This window comes from Alligator mississippiensis, chromosome 1, assembly GCF_030867095.1.
Source record: "Alligator mississippiensis isolate rAllMis1 chromosome 1, rAllMis1, whole genome shotgun sequence".
NCBI lineage: Eukaryota > Metazoa > Chordata > Crocodylia > Alligatoridae > Alligator > Alligator mississippiensis.
Window position 1 is genome coordinate 326,388,041 of NC_081824.1, and position 20,765 is coordinate 326,408,805.

Below are 20,765 nucleotides of genomic sequence, written 5' to 3' on the forward strand. Positions count from 1 at the left end.
ACTTCAGGTATTTCCAGTTTCTAACCTAGCCTGAATCACCGTTTTAAAAGTTTATAATGACATGTGGGGGCCAACCCTTTTTGACAGGCATGCCACAAGTTAGCCCTACTCTCCTAGTGCTGCTTCAATCCACTTCTCAATTGGCTGCTCAGCTTTCTGCTCCCTCCCGAATCTGCTGATGTGCTGCTTGTCCCCTTCCCAGTTTGCTCCCAGCCAGCCACACAGAGCATCCCTGGGCCAGCATGTGCTGCAGATTGGCTGAGCCTGTTCTAAACAAACTCAAGGCAGGACAGATTTGCACCTTATAGACTAACTGAAGTAGATTGTTGGTTTTTGATTTTTTAAGTTCACAACTCTTAAAAGCTTGTGCTAGATATAGATGTAGGTATTGATACTGATGCTGACTTTGGTTACTCTAGAAGGAGCAAACTATCCTGCCTTCTACTTGACTTTAGATAAATATGGCTAACTATGTCTCTCTAAACAAACAGTCTGCTACAAGAGACAAATTCCAAACTCCCCACCCTGGTCATTTTGAAGGATCTTCCAAAAAACAACATGAAACATTTAGAACAGTCACCTTCAAACATCCTTGTCTTGAGACCATCTTTCAACAATCCTTTCAGGGACATTTACTTTACTTTCAAAAAAGCTTTGGTAAACACTTTCCCCTTCTCAATTGATCTGAAGATCAGTGTTTGTCAGTTTTTGAAATGGGCATTCATAGCAGGACTTCTAGGATGTAAAGTGGAACAGTGACCTAGTATATTCTATGATTAATTTGTTCTTCTGTCTTCAAAGGAAATAGCTTACTCACCATTTTTGTCCTTTGCCCTTTCCTAATGCAAATCCAACTGCTTGTGCAACATTTATTTATGCAAAGAACCCTCAAGATACTTATCACAGAATTAATTTGGTCCAAATCTCATAGTAACATTACATACCATACAAATCAAGCTACTAGCATCTTGAAATATCCCCTTTACACATCATTCACTTAATGTCTTTGCTATTTTCCTCCTTCTTGCTGTTTTTTTTACCTGTTTCACCCTAAGAGCAAGTCTCCACTTGCTGCACGCTTACAAGTTATTACAGCAGTATTTAATCAAATGAGATATCCACCAATTAAACTTGACATCAGAAATACACACACATATGTATGTAAACCATCAAAGCAGTGGTAAAGCAGCCAGAGACTGGTAGGTGTACAAGAAAACAAGCCAGTTAAAATGTAAATTGAGGTGGTCAGTAGGGGAGAAATGGGGAAGGGGGGGCGGGGCAGCAGGGGTAGGTAAGGGAATGAGACTAGATGGTAAAAAGTGGAGCCTTTACCTGGGGAGTCAGCTGTCAGGCAGGTCATAACATATCATAAATTCAATATCTATATTTAGTCCATGATTTTTTGTACATGATACTTTGACTACAGCTACATTTATTCCCTCTTCTCCACCTGTCTCTCACCTACTAACCACCTCAATTTACATTTTAGCTGACTGGCTTTCTTGCATACTTACTGGTCTCTGGCTGCTTACCACTCCATGCAAGAGCACAGACCATCTGTAGGTGCTTCCTCAGCCTGATGAAGAAGGGTGTTTGTGCCTGAAAGCTTGCTAAGAGAAAAAAAATTCCAACTATTTGAGTTGGTCTGATAAAATATATCAGATTTACCCAAAGAACATTGTCTGCCTATGTGCTTAGACTAACATGGCTACAACCTACACCCCTGAATAATGTAAGGTGCTATTTCATTTGTTGACAAAGTAATTTTAATTTGCTAAACAAATAGCAAATGAAAATGCATCCCACAAGATAGTACAAAGTCTTGTTTTATAAGAATGAAGAGCATCAAAGATACCAGTATTGGTCACATGTGTTTTCATACCAGTTGCAGTAATAGCAAAGCTTAGATAAATAAACTTCCAGAATTCCAAGAAAAGAAGCCAAGTTGATCCAACTGCCATGCTTATCAGATTCGTGAAGTGGTAGTTAGGGGAAAGGGGAGAAGAGGGGAGAAAACAACAAGAAGACCCCCAAAACAACAAATAAGAGACTAAAATAGAGTGGGGAAGAAAAAAAGACAACAAAAAAGAAATAAAGAAAGCACTGCAAGTCATGTCCCAATCAAGCAGGCTCCCATCCACCCCTGACACAAGAGCTCAAAGGTTATCATTTTCCTGGAGTCCTGTGCTTGGATAACAGAAGAGGAGACAAGCCATCCAATTAGCAAGGTCTGGAGAATATAAACATTCAGTTTCCAAATGTTTAAAGTTAAGATTGTTCCAAACTATTTGGGTGGAAATTGCTAGTCCTATGTTTGCCACCGAGTAGAACCAAAAAAATCCTACTAACTTCAACATGCCTTTGATGAAACTTCACTTTTAGTTTAGCTGTCAGTCACAATATATCTGGAAATTTTACCATTTTCAGTTACTTTATTTTGCCCTTTGCAACAACAGATGTAAAGGATATCTGAAAAGCACATCTGTGAAAACAAAGTTCCTATCTTTCATAGACCTACCTGGAACTGTCCCAAGAAATACACAGCCATTCAGTCTGCTTGACTGCTTTGCAGTCCTATCACTCCAGAACATGCCAAATTTCCCGAGTATGTTGGATCATGCCAGTTCAAACTCATGTCCAGACTTGTTTAAAGTATTCCCAACTGGAAATTCTTTCAGATTTCATAGAAAACACTGTAAAGGAAAAATGAAGTGAACATACCCAATGTAGTGAACTTTGTTCGTCTTGAGTGTGTGAAACTGCACTAAAAGGAGATAGAAGTGATGATTTTTTTAAAATCAAAACAAATGCTGGAGTTTGAGGGAACATTCAGAATTTAAAAAAAATTAAAAAATGGAATATTTCCAGTGTACGCCTAGCAGTAACTGCTACACCAAAGATAGACAATCAGTTTGTTTTCCAAGTTAACTCACCTAGAACGTAAAGTATGCTCACTCAGCACAAATTAAATTGTCACCTCAGTATCTGCTTTCAGATTAAAGTGCTTCTTCAGTATCTCCATTCTGCTTGCCTAGATAGCTCTGCCCAGAAGTTAACTTATTCATTGCATGCTACAGTATTAGTAGTCCAATGAATTATAAAGTACTTCCAGAGTCTCAGTTTAGGGCCTTTAAAGCTTCCGTCTCAAGTGTGGCATGATTTACCTAAGCAGCTCTGTAACCCACCATGTATGAATTGCCACCTACCACATTCTGGGACAGCAAGATGGCAGAGATCAGGGAAGCCATCACAATTTACACAAGCAGAGAACCTGCTCCGAGAACAGTAACTGCACTTGGCAAGCCCTTGTGCAAAATACAAAAAGGCAAATTTCAAAGTAACAAACGCCTGCGTTTTCTGGAGAGAGTTACAGCAGAGTTTTTGCTGCAGCCCTTCCATGCTTAAGACGATTCTTCCAGACCTGTACAATTTTAAGGAGCCAAAAGGCACAATGATCAATCGGGGAAAGCGACATTCCAAATCAGCAAGGAAAAGCGAAAGAAGAGTCAATAAATTAGAGCAAATTTTATATATAAAAATTTATTTAGATGAGATCTCAAACACTTTAACATGAATTTACAAACATTTCATGTTAATTCATGTAACTGAGACTATTAAGAAGGGGGAAAATAGAACAGATAGTGGCAGATTTTCCTGATACAATGAAAGGCATGACCTTACCATAGTGTGTTATTGTAGCATAGTATTACTTCAATCATATTCTCTAGGATGTGTGGGGAGAGAAATGGAAAATAAGCCACTGAAGAAAATGGAGTATTGTTACACCATAGACCATCTAATCTGATTCTCATTGGCACCAGACTATAAACAATCATACCTGAGACTTAGGATGCCAGATACACCACTCAGATGTATGTACTGGATGCTAGTATGCTACTGGGATGTAAATGGAAGAAGAATTTAGGTCAACTCTTAGTATGGGTAAGGACCTAGATACGTATGACTGTTATGCCTGTTTTCAATGGTGCCAGTGTAAATTAAAGATGGGGAGGGGAGTTCAGAGAAAAAAAATTAAGAGGCAGTATTAGGTGAGCCTTATAAAGCAATTATTTCAACCACCTGAGATATACTGAATGTAAGATAATTTCAAGTTCATACACATTTGCTGCAGATATTTTTCAGAAATGGTAAAAATTAACAACTCTAACAAAGACAAGTATTAGATTTTTTAGTAGTACAGTACACACGTTTTGAAGTGTCCAGTTGTGATACACTGCTCAAATGAGAAAGGGCAATCTGTTTTTTAAATGGCTAATATTTTCAAATTAGAATTTTAGGTTAGGATTCCCCTTCTGGAGATTGTTTCAGATTTATTCACCCTCTTGAATCTCTGCCCTCTGGATAGTCTGTGTCAAGTGCTGCGCTGCAGGAACTCCTGTTTTCCAACAAACTGGCTTGCTCTGTAGGTTTGTAGTCCATTGTTACAATTGCTGATTGGGTAAAACGAATTTCCTATGTCTTCTCTAGCACAGCTTGCAATGCAACAGAAGCAGAGGTAAAAAAATGCACTAGAATACCAGAGCTCCTCTTAAACACCAATGGATTCAGGCTGTTGGCACCAATAAGAAATTCTGTTTTTAACAAATCTGCAAATATTTAAAATCCAAAGTTAGTCAGTTATAATATATTAACTCATACACTTAATCTAACTGCCCTTCCAACCAACTTTGTGGTTGCATGGGTCTGAAATTTTTTTGGCTAATATTAACCCAGACTTCAGTTTGCTATAATTTATCTCAGTTGGCTGTACTCATGCCTACTAACTTAAGCTCTCTGTCTCGTCTCTTAAAGAATAAAAATGATATTTCCATATTACTAATTTATGAAGTAAACTTCAGGTTTTTGTTTGTTTATATTTATGCTTATTCTTACATTAGAAATACCAACTTTTCATTTAGTTAATACCAGTGATTCTCTGTAGGCTTGCAGAACTACAGATTTTACAAGGCATTGAAATCTAATCTAATCAGTCTTCAAAGCCTTCAATTGAGAGAGGAAGGATCATTTAGGCCAGTTGTTCTCAACCTTTTCCGAGAGTCGCACCACCCCTGCACAACTTTTTTTGAATGTGGCAGTACCCCCAGCTAAAAACCACTATGCTCAGTTTATCTCAGTGCTTCTCAACTGTGTTGCTGCCTTCAGATAAAACTTCTGCATGTGCCTACTTGCACAGCCAAGCTGGAAAGGGCTGTGACACGTGCACACACTACTTCTGCATTAGGGTTCTCTGATCAGCTTAAAGTGGGGAGGAAAGCTGGCTCATGCTCAACCCTTCCCAATCCAACTTTGCACAACATCCCCCAGACACGGAGGCATGCAAAATAGGTGAAACTATTTCCAGAAAGTGTGTGTGTGTGGGGGGGGGGGGGGGGGGTGAGGGGCTAGACTGGGAACAACTGCAGCCCAAAGCAGCAATCCTACTTGCTTCAGTTTTATCAAAGAGCCCTAATGCAGAAGCATGTGAGGCAGTTTTACCCAGCCAGCAATGCTGCAGCACCCCAGAAGGGAGGGGCGGGGGGCAGTTCTCATGGTACTCCAGTTAAGAACCACTGGTTTAAGCTGTAAACAGCTATCACATTCAACCGGTTTAAGAAAGGAGAGGGACTCACTGCTTGAGAGCTTGCATCAGTTGAATTTCTGAAACTGTTTTGTCTGTCCACTCTTGCACAGGTATAGTGGAATCAGACCACAGCAACATTATGGCTGAATAAAATAGGGCTTGTTATGAACAGTTCAGCTTCCATTTAAGAGTGGACAGACAGAAGTTACAATGGAACAGCTGTAAAGCACAAGAATTTTAAAACTTCCTTAACTGTTCACCTGTCCACAGTTGCATTGGGCTGTGTGAAAGTGTTCTCTGATTTTGTAAAAATATATTAAACAAAACGAAAAAAGCACACATTTGATTCAACAAGCAATCTGGGAGAAATCTTTGTGTAAGACAGCATCCCTGCTTTTGTCAATCATTCAAGTGGGAAATGTATAGATTCAGGTTTAGGCCACTGTAGTTCTCTGGTCCTCTCACCAAAACAGGCACAATTTTTATTTCTTTGACTCTGTCTTAACATATCATAACAAAACCACAAATAGCAAATTAAGAGAGAGTAAGGGGGAAAAAACCTATTTCCTTTTCTCATTCTAAGGACAGCAACTCCATTGTACGTTTGGACCTCCACTGATGCCCTTGCCCTGTCAGGAAAGTCCCACACTTCATCTTAAATGATGCAGCCTATGCTTAAAAACTACACTTGTATTATTATTTCAATTAGGGGTATAATTTAACTGAAATAGTTATAGTTTATTCCTGTAAGTGCTTGCACTGGTATGACAACATAAGCATTTTTATACGGATGTAACTGCATCCACATGAGGGGCAGCTATACCACTTTACAGATTAGTTAAAGTGGTACTGCTAGTACAAACTTTATATTTAGGTGGGGCCCTTAATCTACAATACCAAAAAAAACTACATAGCTAAACCTATTTAGAGACTAGAATACATTTAACACTTTTCTAAAAAAAACTGGTAAATTCTTATCACATTTTTCAGGTCTGGGGAAAAACTTTCCAAATTTGAGCCAAATCCTATGCCAGCAACTGCCCGCCCCCCCAAAAAAACCACAACAGGAATTTTTACCACCAATTTCAACAGGAACAAAATTCTTAATAGGATATCTGTCCAGCACAAAGTACTAACAGATAGAATAACTTGTAACTGTAACCAGACTCTTGATTCAGATACAAGCTGGAATTCAAACCTCTGATAAATTAAAAAAATATATATATATGTATCTGACATATTATATTTAGAGCGCTCACGTGGTAAGACCTCCAATGAAGTAAAAACTGATCTGCTTCAGTTCAGAATGGAGAAGTCTAAATAGAGCTGTCAGAACAAATTGCATAAGAACAGGATACCATCATTAGAGTGTACTAATGCCACAACAGCTGTAGTGGGAGCTATTACAGTACTTATTTTATGGTGGCATTTCCACTATTTTGGAAGTTGGCTAAGACAAACCAGTTTCGATACAAGGCAAAATTTGAGACTAAGTGTGATTGATTACACGTTTGCAAATCCCCTTGAAAAGTTATCTGCTTCCAGATTAGGCTAGTACCATCCAACATATTTACCAAACTTTTGGACCAACAGTCACTATGAAATACAATACATACAGGAACAGAAAAGCAAAAAAACCCCTAAAAAATAAACAAACCGAAAAGGATGCAAAGGCACCTTCCTTTGGGTTCAAAAGAATTAAAACAAAACAAAACAAAAAGATATATTCAGCACAGTAATAAAAATTTTCCCAGCATCGTGCATCTGACAATAAGCCATTCAGCTTTCAGCCTCGTCTACACTGGGGATATGCCCCATCACTGCTATCTGCGTAACTGGACTGGCGCATCCCCAGCCATATACAGGAAAGTCAGCTGTTGCACGGTGGAGCTCACTGCTGTTTGCAATAGGGTAAGCCCCACCAATGGAGTGAGTCACTATACCTGTGCGTGTTCACGGTTGCACCAGTTCAGCTATTGGTGATGGCTGTAAGAAAGGCAAATCCTCCATGAAAACACGTTCTTTTGTCACATGGACGTCACTTCCTGAGTTGAACTAGAATCTGAAGTTCCTCCCCAGTGGGCCTAGAAACGTTAAGTCTTTGCCTCTCATCTTCCTTTTCCCCCACACTGCCATATACTCTTGCAAAAACCACAGGAATCTCCGCCGGTTGGTTTTACACATAGGCAGCTCTACAGTTGGGAAGATTTTCCTTCCTTTAACCCAATGAGGAAACGAGATTTCTCTGCAGGCCTTCTCGACCCCCCCCCCCCACAAAATCCCTCCCTCCCTCCCATTCCCAAACCTTCGGGCAGCAACCAGTTCTTTCCAAACACAAAGCTCCTTGGGCCTTTTTTAACATGACTGCAGTATTGATAGCCCATTTCTAGGAGCAGTTACGTATTGGTGAAATAAGACGGGTAAGGCAACCAATCCTGCAATAACACTCTATTCTACCACCCTGAACACGCGGTCACCACCCACACCATGGTGCAGCCACCAGCGGTCGCCTGTTGCCAGCTTGCGTGGCAACAGCCGGGCAACAGGGCCTAGCCAACAGATGCTACCGTGCATGTTTCAACCCCCGGAGCCAGACACTCTGCGCCTACCTCCACGCCTCTACTCTAAGCGAGGCCCTGTCTCAACTCGAGTGGCTCTCCGAGCCCCGCTGCTCGCCTCCTTCCCGTGTCCTGTCGCCGAGCCCTTCCCTGTCCTCTCCAAGCGCGCCGGGACACCCCTGGCACCTGGTGCCCTCCTGCTCGGAGCTGCAGTCGGTGCGGGAGCCCGCGCCCCCGGCCAAAGCCCCGCCGCACACCTGACTCTTCTCATCCGGTCTGGGGGGCAGCAGCGGCAGGGGCGGTGGCGGCAGTGGTGGTGATGGGGGCGGCGCCTGCTCGTCGCCCTCAGCAGGCAGCTGCCGACTTCTGGGAGGCTTCAGCGGGGACATCCACTTCATCCAGAGCTGCAGGTCCACGTCGCCCCAGGCCAGGCCTGGGTCCTGGGCGGCCCGGCGCCGGAAGTCCTCGTCGTAGCGCAGCCAGGAGGTGCCGCCATAGGTGGCGTGGAACTTGCGGATCATGTCCAGGTACTTGAACATGGCCCCGCACTTGTGGGGGTGCCGCTCGCACAGCACGCTGGCGTACACCAGGAAGGCCGACACCCACTGGTCCAGCGTGTCCCCCCGCCCCTGGCCCCGGCCCCGCTCGGGGGCCAGCTCGGTGTGCAGCAGCGAGAACAGGTCGATGAACTCCCCCCGCCAGATGCGCTCCTTGGTGGCGGGGCCCAGCTGGTGGCCCAGGGGCCGCCGCAGCCCCACGTAGGGGCTCGCCGTGGCCGTGGCGCCCGCCACCTCGGCCTCCCCATGCCCCTGCCCCGCGGCCGGGCCCGCCAGGCCCGCCAAGGCCGCGGCCGCCGCCGCCTGGCGCTGCAGCCAGCGCGGGTTCACGTACACGGTGCGCAGCCGCGGCGCCGCCTCGGGCTCCGGCGGCGCGGGGGCCGGCGGCGGCGCGGGGGCCGGCGGCGGCGCCGGGGCGGCGGCGGCCCAGGGCGGGGAGGCGCCCCGGGGCGCCGCCAGCTCCTCCAGGCCGCGCCGGCCGCCCGTCACCAGCGCCCCGCCGGGCACCCAGCGGCACTCGGCGGCCAGCGCCGCGGCCCGCGCCCGGGGGCTGCAGGGCTCGCGCCCGCCCAGCAACGCCAGCGCCAGCGGCGGCACGGCTCCGGGGCGGCGGCGCCGCCGGCTCCTGCGCTTGGCCCGCGGCATGGGCGCTGCAGGCCCAGCCCGGCCCGCCCGGCTGCGGGGCTGCGCCTTGTGCGCGGAAGGGGCGGGCGCAAGGGGCCCGGCCCCGCTCCACGTGGATGTGGGGGAGGGCCCTGCTGACAGGCAGCACTGCCGCCCGGGCGTGTCCTCGCGGTGGTCGCGCCGCCCTGGGCCCCGTGCGCCCGCCACGCGAGTGTTGCAACGCGCCCTGGCCTGCTTCGCTCTGCCTCAGCCTGGCCCGGGCGGTTGGCACGCGGTGGCCAAGGACAACGTTGGTCTGCTCTTATCAGACCGGCTCAGCTAGTGCAGCTGGTCGGAGAAGCGCTGTCGGCCTCGCCCAAGGAACCGGGCTGGGAGAGCCACCCCTATGATCAGAGGCTTGCAGGGCAAGCCACACGGGGAAAGGATGGGGGACCTGGGACTCTTCAGCCTGAAAACGAGAAGGCTGAGGGGGGACTTGGGAGCGACGTACGGATATATCAGCGGGTCAGGGGGTGCACGTGCACCCCGTACACATCGCCACTGATCAGGGACATAAATCAAGGGCTCGGTGAACAACTGTTCACCAGGGTGCTGCTGGGGAAAACTAAGCAATGGTCACAAACTCCTGGAAGATCGATTGCGGCTCAACATTAGGAAAAACTTCTTCCAGTTAGGGTGTCCAGACCAAGGTGGTGCATGCACCTACCTTGGAAATCTTCAGAGAGGAGACTGGACCGTCACCTTGCTGGGGCCACCTGGCCCCAGTTGTCTTTCCTGCTTAGTGCAAGGGGATGGACCCAATTATCTTCCTAGGCTATGAAAATCCTTGTCTGCCAAAAATGTAAAGTCATTTTGGACATAGCTAATGGATGCAGGACAGGTTTCCCTCACTTTATGCTGTACGTAATGATCCTGGAAAATGGCACATAACTTCAATTCGCAAGAAGGGATCTCGCTTTATAGTGTAATAAATAGGGATATATTCCAAGACCTCGACTGTACTGATGCCCAGACCCATTTCTACTGCTTTTACAAGACTTTTTTTGGTACTCCTCAACAACACAGTACAGGTTTCTCTCACTTTATGCAGGTTCTGTATGTGTGAATTTGCTCCTATACAATGATGACCCTTATTATACCAAAAATTAGTTATATGCAAGCTGGCAGGGGGGTTGTGGAGGGGGAAAAGGAAAGGTGGCGAGCAGCCAGAGCTGGCAGTGCTTGGCAGCCACAGCAGAGCCTGTACAGCACTGTCTGCCGAGCACCCCAAAGCACAGGGGCCCGGGGCAGTTTCCCTGATTCACACCCCCCCAGGGACGGCACTGATCATGGGAGTGACACATTAAAATAGTCTCCTGTGTGGATCTGTGCTCTTCACTTGTTGTCTGCGACACATGTTTCTGTAGTTTCCATCCCCATTATGGCTTCTAAGCATCCCATTAGCTTATCTCCTACCCCTTTCCCTGGTCCATCAATGAAACCTTCACCTCTCTCTTCACACCAACTATACATTCACCACCACTTGAGCACAGATCCACACCAGAGACTGTATTTTAGTGCACATCACTCCCACAATGCACCACCCAAAGCAGGTACCTGCGGGCTTCCACAACACTGATCGCATAAGAGTGAATTTACCTTGCATATAATGAATTTTTGGTATATAAAGGGTCATCACATAAGAGTGAATTCACACATACAGAACCTGCATAAAGCGAGGGAAACCTGTATATACAAAACCCAAGTCACGCTCAGGGAGCCTTAACATTGTTGCCAGGTGTAGGGTGATTATGGTATGTATACAATCATTTCAAGCCTTGTATGAAGTATGATCAATAATAGTAAAACCCTTCAAAATTACCATAATTTTGGAGGTAGCTAATCGATGCAAGACCCAAGTCATACCAGGAAGTCTTAACTGTGTTGCCAGGTGTTGGATAATTATTGAATTTGTACAATCATTTCAATCAATGCACGATCAATATTAGTAAAAGTGTTTAAAAAATGTACGCTAATTTTGGAGGTAGCTGATTAATGCAGTATATGCAAAACACAAGTCACACTCAGGAAGTCTTAACAGTTGCCAGGTGTAGGATAATGATGGTACTTGTACAATCATTTCAACCCTTGTACAATGTATGATCATTTATTAGTAAAAGCATTCAAAATGTATGATAATTTTGGAGGTAGCTAATTGATACAAAATGCAAGTCACACTCAGGGAGTCTTAACAGTGTTGCCGGGTGTATGATAATTATGGTGTTTGTACAGTCATTTCAACTCTTGTGCTGGACTATGTGCCCTCGGAAGGTCCCTTCTTGTGACTCTGACAGGACTGCTGCTAGGTGAAAGATAATTATGTTATTTGTACAGTCATTTCAACCCTTGTATGATGTACAATCAATAATAGGAAAAGCATTCAAGAGGTACAATAATTTTGGAGATAGAGCTAATTGATGCAGTATGTACAAAACCCAAGTCATGCTCAGGGAGTCTTAACAATGTTTCCAGGCATACAATAATTATTGTATTTGTACAATCATTTCAACCCTTGTACGAGGTAAGATCAATAATAGTAAAAGCATTCAAAATATACCATAATTTCAGAGGTAGCTAACTGATGTAAAACCGAAGTCAATCTCAGGATGTCTTAATCAACTTTGGGGCTTGCTGTCATCATTTTCTTATGACTGCTTGCCTTAAAAGAAAGAAGTGCTTGAACTTTGATGACCCAGTTCTCACTCACTCACTGAAGATTACAGTGAGCAATATAAAGTAAATAAGAAGATTTATTTGCATATTTTTTCAGGGTACGATAGTTTTTCAGCAAATATGATAATTTTGAGATTCTAGTACGATTATTTCATATCTAAGATCTGGCAGTGCTGCTGACAGGAAGCACTGCCAGACAGCACAGACGAGACACCCTTGCCTGCCACAGGCCAAATCCTGCTTTTGTGAAAGGTTCCCAGTAGAGGCCAGGGTGGTCAAGCCTCCAGGAATTTCCAGGAATTAGATCTACATTTCCAGGACGCTGCTGAGAGTCACCCTGGGAGAGAAATGCGAGGGCATTTGTTAAAAATCAATATTCCATGTTGAATCCAATTTATAGAATAGTCCAGTGGGGTTTTAAAATGTAATAGTCATGTGCATTTGCCTTCTGGATGTACAGACTCGTTAATCTCATTAGGTCGTGTGATGAAACCTCCCGGAATAGATTAAAACAGAGTTGGCAACCCTAGCACACAGCACACTCCAAATACCCTCACCTGCCACACATAAAGCTGGGGAACTGCAGCGGGCAGTGTGCTACTTCTGTGAAAGTCAATATAGGCTCCAGAGGTCCCAGATACAGGGCCATCCTCCCCAGCTACAGATGAAGGCAACCCCCCCCCCGACAGTCCATACTAATCTGACCACAGGGTAACAGTCCTTCCTGACCCCAGGTATGGTGATTGGTCTGACTCCGAACGGATCCTCTAGCCAGGGACCTCCAGCTTTGGTTCCAGCAGGAGAATGGGCACATCCCAGTTGAGCACATCCCATGCTCCCTCCTTGAGTGCCATTCTAATCCCTGCTTGTTCTGCTTTCTGCCCCCTGCCCAAATGCCACTCCAATCCATTGCCCAATCAGCTGCTTTGCTTTCTGCCCCATGCTCCCTTCCCAAGCACTACTCCCCTGCCCTACTGGCTGATCTGCTTTATGCCTCATGCTCCCCGCTCTGCTTTCTGCTCCCTGAGCGCTCTGTTAATCCTCTGCCCAATCAGCTGCTCTGCTTTCTGCTCCATGCCCTGTGCTCCCTCCCTGAGTGTCACTTCAAATCCCCTGCCCCATCTGCTGCTCTGCTTTCTGCTCCTTGCCCCACACTCCCTAGTCGGATGCCACTCCAGTCCCCTGCTCCAATGGCTGATCTGCTTTCTGCCCCATGCTTCTTCCCTGAGTGCTGCTCTTATTCTCTGCCCAACTGGCTGCTCTGCTTTCTGTTCCCTTCCCCATGCTCCCTGCTTGATTGGCTGCTTTGCTTCCTGCTGCTTGCCCTGTATGCCCTCCCTGAGTGCCACTCTAGTCCCCTGCCCAATTGGTTGCTCTGGCTTTTTGCTCCCTGTCCTGTGCTCCCTGCCTATCGACTACTCTGCTTTCTGCTCCCTGCCCCTTTCCCAATCTGCCCTGTGCCCGTGGAGGCTGCATGTGCCACTTATGGCCCACGTGCTGCAAGTTGGCCACTCCTGGGCATCTTTTTTTTCAAGCCTGCTAGTAACATAGCTTGGCTCCCTCCATACTCTCCATATATTTTTAATTTGTGTTTTTGATAACCAAGTACAATTGCTGAACACAGCTGCGTGCCCTATTTCTTTGAAACTCCAACTAGGTTAAAAACTGGAGCACTGATGGTAGTTAAAAGGGGCAGCTGGCTGTATGTGGTCATAGGTCCTGTATTGAGACCATTCATCCCACCCTATGGTGGCATAAATCCCTGTGTGCATGCGCGCGAGCGAGAGAGAGAAAGAGCGAGCAAGAGAGAGAGATATATAAAAGTTTGTGTAATGATTTAGAGACCATTCATCCCACTCTATGGTGGCATAAACCCGCAGTGCATAAATCAATGTGTTTGTGTGTATGTGTGTGAGAGAGAGAAAGAGAAAGAATAAGAGAGAGAGATACACAAAGGTGTGTATAATGATTCCCTAATGATAGCCAGCTAATGATTCTCTAGTGATTTACAAAGCACAACGTGCTCTAAATTGAGGTTTTATTTTCAGTTTCATTTAGGCCTTTTCCTTGGTTAGTAAAATTTCATTTCCTGTTGGTGTTTTCTGATCATCTGAATCCCTTGGCTGAATAATATAATATTCTGAGAGTATTTGACTTGAAGCGTAAAGCGGATTACTGAAAGGCTATACCTAATCCATAATGAAAAAAAATATTGGATTCAGGGGGAAAGAAATGGGACCAATATATCAAAATATTAACTTTGCATTCATATTGAGTAGAAAGGCCTGCTATGAGTTACCCTTAGAAGTGATGAGAAAGAAAGAGATAGATTTTGTCTGTCCCAGGGATTTCTGAAGTGCCCATATCTCCTTGATATCTAAACACTGGGTTTTGACTAAATAAAATCTATATAATCGTATTCAACCAGTTGGTTGTGGCTATTTCACTATAAGCAAAGGCTGTTGGGGGGCTCAGAAGAATTGCAAATCTATACTAACTTGTTAAAATATAATTTTGTACCTCTGTCTATAGAGTGTTTATTTAAAATACAATGGCCACATGGATCGGGCTGCAACAACTAAGGGACAAGCTGCTGATCTGAGTGAGCATGTACTGACACTCTTCAGGCATGTCACAGCAACCAGTCTGAAGATTTCTGAGCCACGTGACTGGGTGAGCACCAGGACAGTTCTGCAAGCAGCTTTAGTTCCAGATGCATCATAGCCTTTTGCACCAGAAGTGCCGAAATGGCTCTGTGTTACTTCAATAGAAGTATTTAACAAAGCTTACGCTGACTTTATTAGAGGCAGGATCAGGCCTTGAGACACTTGATCGCTGTCTCAATGCCAAGAAAGCTCAGACACCACTGGAGTAAGAACTGCTTGAAGGCGAGTGGGCCCTTGCATGGACATACTACTTGCCTCTCACTCACCTACTAGTATAACATTCTACAAACTCACTGTTGTAATGCCTTCCCTTCATTGGTAACAATAGGTAATATTGGTAAAAATACCTATGGCTTACATTAGTTATACCATGATGCAGGCAAGACTTTTATTAAAGATATTACAACCCTTCTTTTTTTCATTAGAACTAGGAGAGCTGAAACTTAGATATCAGATAGTTATGATATTACTGTATTTAAGTCCTTCAGTTCGTGGTTATAAAAGTAATTTGGCCCCATGGCGCAGATGAGTGGTGCAAGGCCAGTCCACAGGCTGGATCTGGCATATGAGGCTGGGTTGGTGCCGACACCACATGCAACGACTGGCCCGTTACCTCATGCAGCATGCACACTGGCTGCAGCTCCACATGCCATGTATAGTGTGTGCCAGACCAACCCCGTGCGCCATGTGCATTATACAGGGTGGGGCCAGGGCCAGTGCACACTGCATGCAGCATAAGGGCTGGTTCAGGGTGCCCACTGCACAGTTTAATCCAAGAGCTACAGGCAGCATTGTGGGCCAGATTATAGGGATCTGCAGGCTGTATCTTTGATAGCCCTGCTCCAGTGAATCCTCAGCCAAAACTCAAGGAATTTAGAACTTGGAATTTCTCATGTAAGAAACAAGAAAACTTGCCAGAAGTAACTTGATATCTGGATATCCTTATGAAGAAATGATAGAGGGTTCACATGTTCTTCCTTACCAAATCACCTTGAACTTCAGTTTTACAATGTTGCTTGGCAGGGAGTCACAGTGCAACATCATTTTTTATTTATTTCCAAAACTGAATACATTCAAATTTGCACTGTCTAGTGACTGAGCAAAAATTATGGTTGGCATAAATGGGCACAACTATATTAATGAGTTTTTTCAATGTTTTGCTTTTGAATTCCTGTCCAAAAACTAAAATAAAATAATCTCATGCTAAAGTCAAGTTTAACTGAATGAGGGCATTGGTATAGCCAGAATTTGTTAGAAGGTTTGTACAACATTAATTTTTGCTATGTAGTTTTGTAGGATCGATACAGTGTCTATGCAGACTCCCCTAAAAGTTTCTGAAGATTGAGAGTTTCTTGACTTTAATCCAAATCGTTTCTCATTCATATTTGGTTAAGGCCTTTTGAAAGTGTCATTCATGTGCCAATAAACACTGAAGCTTTTTCAGATCTGAAAATTTTAAGTAATACATTTTTTTAAGTAATGCATTATATGTTAGGTTTGGTTCGTTCTACGTTACGTGAGTTTAAAGAAATAGTAATTTACTGGTTTAAGATACCTTTTTGTGTTGTTAGAACTCAAATATGGCTTTGACTTAAAAAAATAGCATTTGGCAAGTTCTGTGATCCAGTGGCACATGTAGACTGAAATTATGGTAACGGAAGAGCCTATGAGAAAAGGTAGCTTTATTTAAGGGGCCTGGATGCTTTTTCGGTTTGTCTTCAGCTTGGTCCGCGGCGATACTCTGTGGGGACTGAAGCTGATTCAAAATTAAACTGATGAGGGGAAAAGGAAGAAGTCATAACAACCAACTCCATTCATCCCTCATTTTTTTCCCACCACATTCCCACTTCATCAACAATCCATGTTAATATCACTACTAATTTAAAAAAAAAACAACACATTTTAAAGGTAGATGATCAACCAACTATTGAATGAAGCAGCAACCAGATGAGTTCAGACACTAAGATACGATAAACAGTAAACATTTTTTGTTGTGCTGGGGATCTGAAAAAAATGAAGCTTTCATTTGAAAAAAATATTAAGATAATCTTCCAAGGGTGAAATGATGTCTTCCTGACTCATGTAGGCAGAGAGCTGCCGGGGCTGTGCTGCTGTTTATAATATTCTAAAGTCTAGAAAGTTTCTCTGTTGCCACGGAAAACCCTGTAGGCAGCAGTATAATTGGCCAATCCTTCCTTTAAACAATTCATTGTTCTGATGCCCAGAAACACACTTGATAATGATTAGATTGTTGTTGTGCTGAGTCTTTTGCCTGTCAGTCTGAACAACATAGTTTCATTATTTCTTTATACTTCCTGTCTCCCTGTATCTACCTATTGCCTAATTTTTAGATTGTTTACTTTGGAGATAGAGGTTGTCCTTTTGTTCTGTGCATGTACAGTGCGTAGTACTGTGGAGTCCTGATCTATTGGTAGGCGTGTAGGCTCTACAGGCACTTTTACATGTGCTTCAACGTGTTCTGATTAGAATGCATCGGAGCAGGCTTGATTAATCAGGTTGGCATACTTAATATGCTGGATCTTTTAACTGATGAGGCACTGAAATCTGCATATATTGGGTAACATTTCAAGATAAAATTATTAGCATATTTGGCTGCAGTATGCAGTAAAATTATTAGTATATTTGGTCCTGGATGGTGCGGACAAAACCCTCTGATTCACGAAAGAATACTGCATGTCTCAACCAAGCAGCTGAGTGCCAGCGATCAACTTGGTAACATTCTTCCATCTGTTCCTGAGCTGACCTGGTGACAGTCCTGGCGCCTGTCTTCCCAGTGCTAGGGACATGAAATTCTGATAAACCCTAACAACTGCCTAGGGGAACTGCAAGTCTTTACTTAAGTAGCATTTACTCCAACCTGCACCTGAACATTGCTAGCTCTGTTCTACACATCTTAAAAGCTGTAGGCAACCTCTTTGTGGAACTACTTGGATGGCACATGTGAAGACTCTTAAGGAGCTTCCAGGCAGTAATAATAGTAGTAATAATAATGTTAGTTTTATCTTGCTGCAGCTTCAGAAAGCTGTAAGACACTGTTGTGAAAGAGAGTAAGAGAGAGACAGACAGACACTGTGAATGGAATTCTGTTAGCCTTTGGGCACATAAATGAAAGTTTTCCAGCCATATAAATGGCCTTTTTGACACATATCCAGTTTGCAGGCTCAGGAAATGGGCGGATGAGAACCTGATGGTATTTAACACCAAAAAATGCAAGGTTCTTCACCTTGGGAGGAAAAATCTGCAGCATCCTTATAGGTTCGGCAGTGCTACACTGGCTAGCACTACAGACGAAAGGGACTTGTGGGTCATGATTGACCACAAGATGAACATGAGTCTTCAACGTGATGCTGCAGCTAGTAAAGCAAGCAAAATGATGGCTTGCATCCACAGATGCTTCTCAAGCAAATCCTGAGACGTCATTCTCCTGTTGTACTCGGCCTTGGTGAGGCCGCAGCTGGAGTTCTGCATCCAGTTTTGGGCTCCACAATTAAAAAAGGATGTGGAGAAGCTTGAGAGAGTGCAGAGGAGAGCCACATGCATGATCAGAGGTCAGGAAAACAGACCTTATGATGAGAGGCTGAGAGCTATGGGACTCTTCAGCCTGGTGGCCACCTATAAGTTTATCAGGGGAGCTCACCAGGATCTGGGGGAACATCTGTTCACCAGAGCACCCCAAGGGATGACAAGGTCAAACGGTCACAAACTCCTCCATGACCATTTCAGGCTGGATATAAGGAAGCACTTCTTTACTGTCCAAGTCCTCAAGGTTTGGAAAAGACTGCAGCTGAAGGTGGTTCAAGCACCTACTTTGAACACCTTCAAGAGACATTTGGATGTTTATCTTGCTGGGATCCTATGATCCCTGCAGACTTCCTGCCCCTAGGGCAGGGGGCTGGACTTGATGATCTTCCGAGGTCCCTTCTAGCCCAAGTGTTTATGACTATGTCATGTCTATGCAGTTCTATTACACATGCAGTACGGATAAGTGTATAAGTGTATACTGTACAGACACAATGGCTATGCACTGGCCAGCCATGCATGTGGCTCCATACACACCCAGGATATGTAGGTAGGTCACAAAATTGTAATCAGACTAAATTAAAACCTGTGACTAGCAGGTAGATGATAGAGGCTCCAAACATCCTTCCCATGGAGGTCAGTAGTTATGGCACCCACCAAGGAAGAAGGAGACTCAGGTTCTACAGCACTCTCATCCAGAGGAGATTTGAACCTAATCTCTCCATAATCCTGGCAAAATGCTCATACCACCACATCACAGACTGGCCACTAAGTAAACTGTTCTCTGGCACTGCTTTGGAAATTGAGCCACTGCCCCCTGCAGTGACTAGTCCAGTGATTTTCAACCAATGCCACCTTGGAGTGCCTTGAGATTACAATGTTAGTGATGGTAAGTGTGCAAACACGATTCACAAACTAAACCCAGAGATTTCAAATAGGAAACAATAGCATTAAAAACATGCTCATCTGTTGTCGGCTTCTTGAGTTCTGTGCAGCAGAAGAATTGCTGTATTATTTTTCAGTCAAAAAAAAGTGAAAACTAAAAGCTAGCATTTTTGGATAGGTGCCTGGAGTATAAGAAGGTTGAGAACCACTGCACTAGTAAAAGGATGAAAGGGAAGTTTCTGCCCCACTGGGAGCAAGGATAGAACACAGGGACAGAGGAACATACATTTCATTGAGCCATACAAAGCCCTGTTTTGAATTCTTCTTCCTGGTCCCAGAAATCTCCCTCTCTTGGTTGCCCAGGGGAGCCCACTTCAAAAGGACAGACCCCATACATTGACGGTAAATGTAGCTCTTCATGCGTGCAGGTTTGTATGCCCGTGGAGAAAGTTTCAGGACCTGTGTCTGAGATGGAAAATGCTTTAGAATAGATAGTCCACCTTTGTGTGCATGTGCCTCACACAGTGGGGCCTTAACTATAGGCCTCATTCTGCTACTGCAAGGTAGATAGTCAATAACGGCTCCTGGTGAAGTAGAAATTAACTAGGGGTATCAGAGAAACCTTACTCCACTGCCAGTTGCTTGAGGAGGGGACTGAAGAAGGAACAACATTGAATTACCAGGTGTGGGTAAGATATGAAGTAAATGAAAAGTCATGCTACAAGTAGGGAGAAGTAGTTGGTTGGGTTGGCAGAAGTCAGACAGAAGCAGGGTAGGGTGGCACAGTGGCGAGGCATAGGGGGTGCACCTGAGAGCGCTAGTGCACCGCCTGACTGGCTGCGTTCGCCACTTAGACAATGGGTGGGGAGGGAGGCAGGGGGGCAGGTAGGAGTGCTGGTGCCCGCCTTGCAAGCACTGGCCGATCGCTGTAGCTGCTCCCAGAAGCAGCTGCAGCGATTAGCTGCAGAAACTAGCTGAGGGGGTCCCCCCGGGCAGCAAAATCAGCCGCAGGAGACCCCCCTCCTCCCAGTTGGTGGGACTGGTCACAGGTTGGGCACGTGCCCCCCTGACTAAGGTGGCACCAGTTGCCCATGGGGTGGCACCATTTTTTAGGTACCCTGCCTTCTTCCTTACTACAAGCAGGCAGAAGGGAAATGGTCTTCAAATTCACCATGTATTGACTAACATGATCATCATGCAAATGAGCCTTGGCCAGGAAAAGTAAACTGGCTGGAATCTCAGTGCTTTTCCCAGTTGGGCTTCTCACCAACTCAGCAAATTGCAGATGGCACTCCCTTTCCCCAGTAATTTTTGTCTTGGCCCCTGAAAAATAGCTTTTTAACTAGCCAGTATCTTGCAATTTTTTCAGGCTCTGCAATAATGGATTTTGAGCTGAATGGAAATTAGGTGTTAAGTGACAAACTCAAGAACCCACCAGCTGAGGGAAGAATTAAATACAGCATATTCAAAATTTTAGTTTTTCAGTGCAAAAGAGGCAACACAAAGAGAAGTTCTGGAAGTGACAGTGTGTCTTTAAACTAGCAAGCCATAATGAGTGAGGAGGTATGCTGAAGTAGGAAGCAAAAATCATTCTTTAAAAGGCTTAATGGAGGAACTATTAGACCTTCCCAACTCAAGCACT

At 44.7% G+C, this 20,765-nt stretch overlaps 1 protein-coding gene across 5 annotated transcripts; it reads right to left on the reverse strand.

Moving 5' to 3' along the window:
• Nucleotides 1-3,524: 3,524 nt before the first annotated feature.
• On the reverse strand, nucleotides 3,525-9,396 carry LOC102563323 (forkhead box protein K1). 5 transcript variants are annotated; one of them, XR_362740.4, is made up of 3 exons: nucleotides 8,191-9,392; nucleotides 7,525-7,567; nucleotides 3,525-4,607 (listed from the first exon to the last, which is right to left on the reverse strand). XR_362740.4 is itself a non-coding variant. In XM_059720922.1 (3 exons), exons 1-2 carry the CDS (start codon nucleotides 9,339-9,341, stop codon nucleotides 7,535-7,537), a joined length of 978 nt encoding a protein of 325 aa, XP_059576905.1. In that variant the 5' UTR covers nucleotides 9,342-9,396; the 3' UTR covers nucleotides 3,525-4,607; nucleotides 7,525-7,534. The 5 variants fall into 5 exon arrangements, 4 of the variants coding, with proteins under 4 accessions (XP_059576905.1, XP_019350662.2, XP_059576904.1 ...); XM_059720922.1 differs by having other exon boundaries at nucleotides 8,397-9,396; XM_019495117.2 differs by having other exon boundaries at nucleotides 3,525-7,567; nucleotides 8,397-9,396.
• Nucleotides 9,397-20,765: the final 11,369 nt, after the last annotated feature.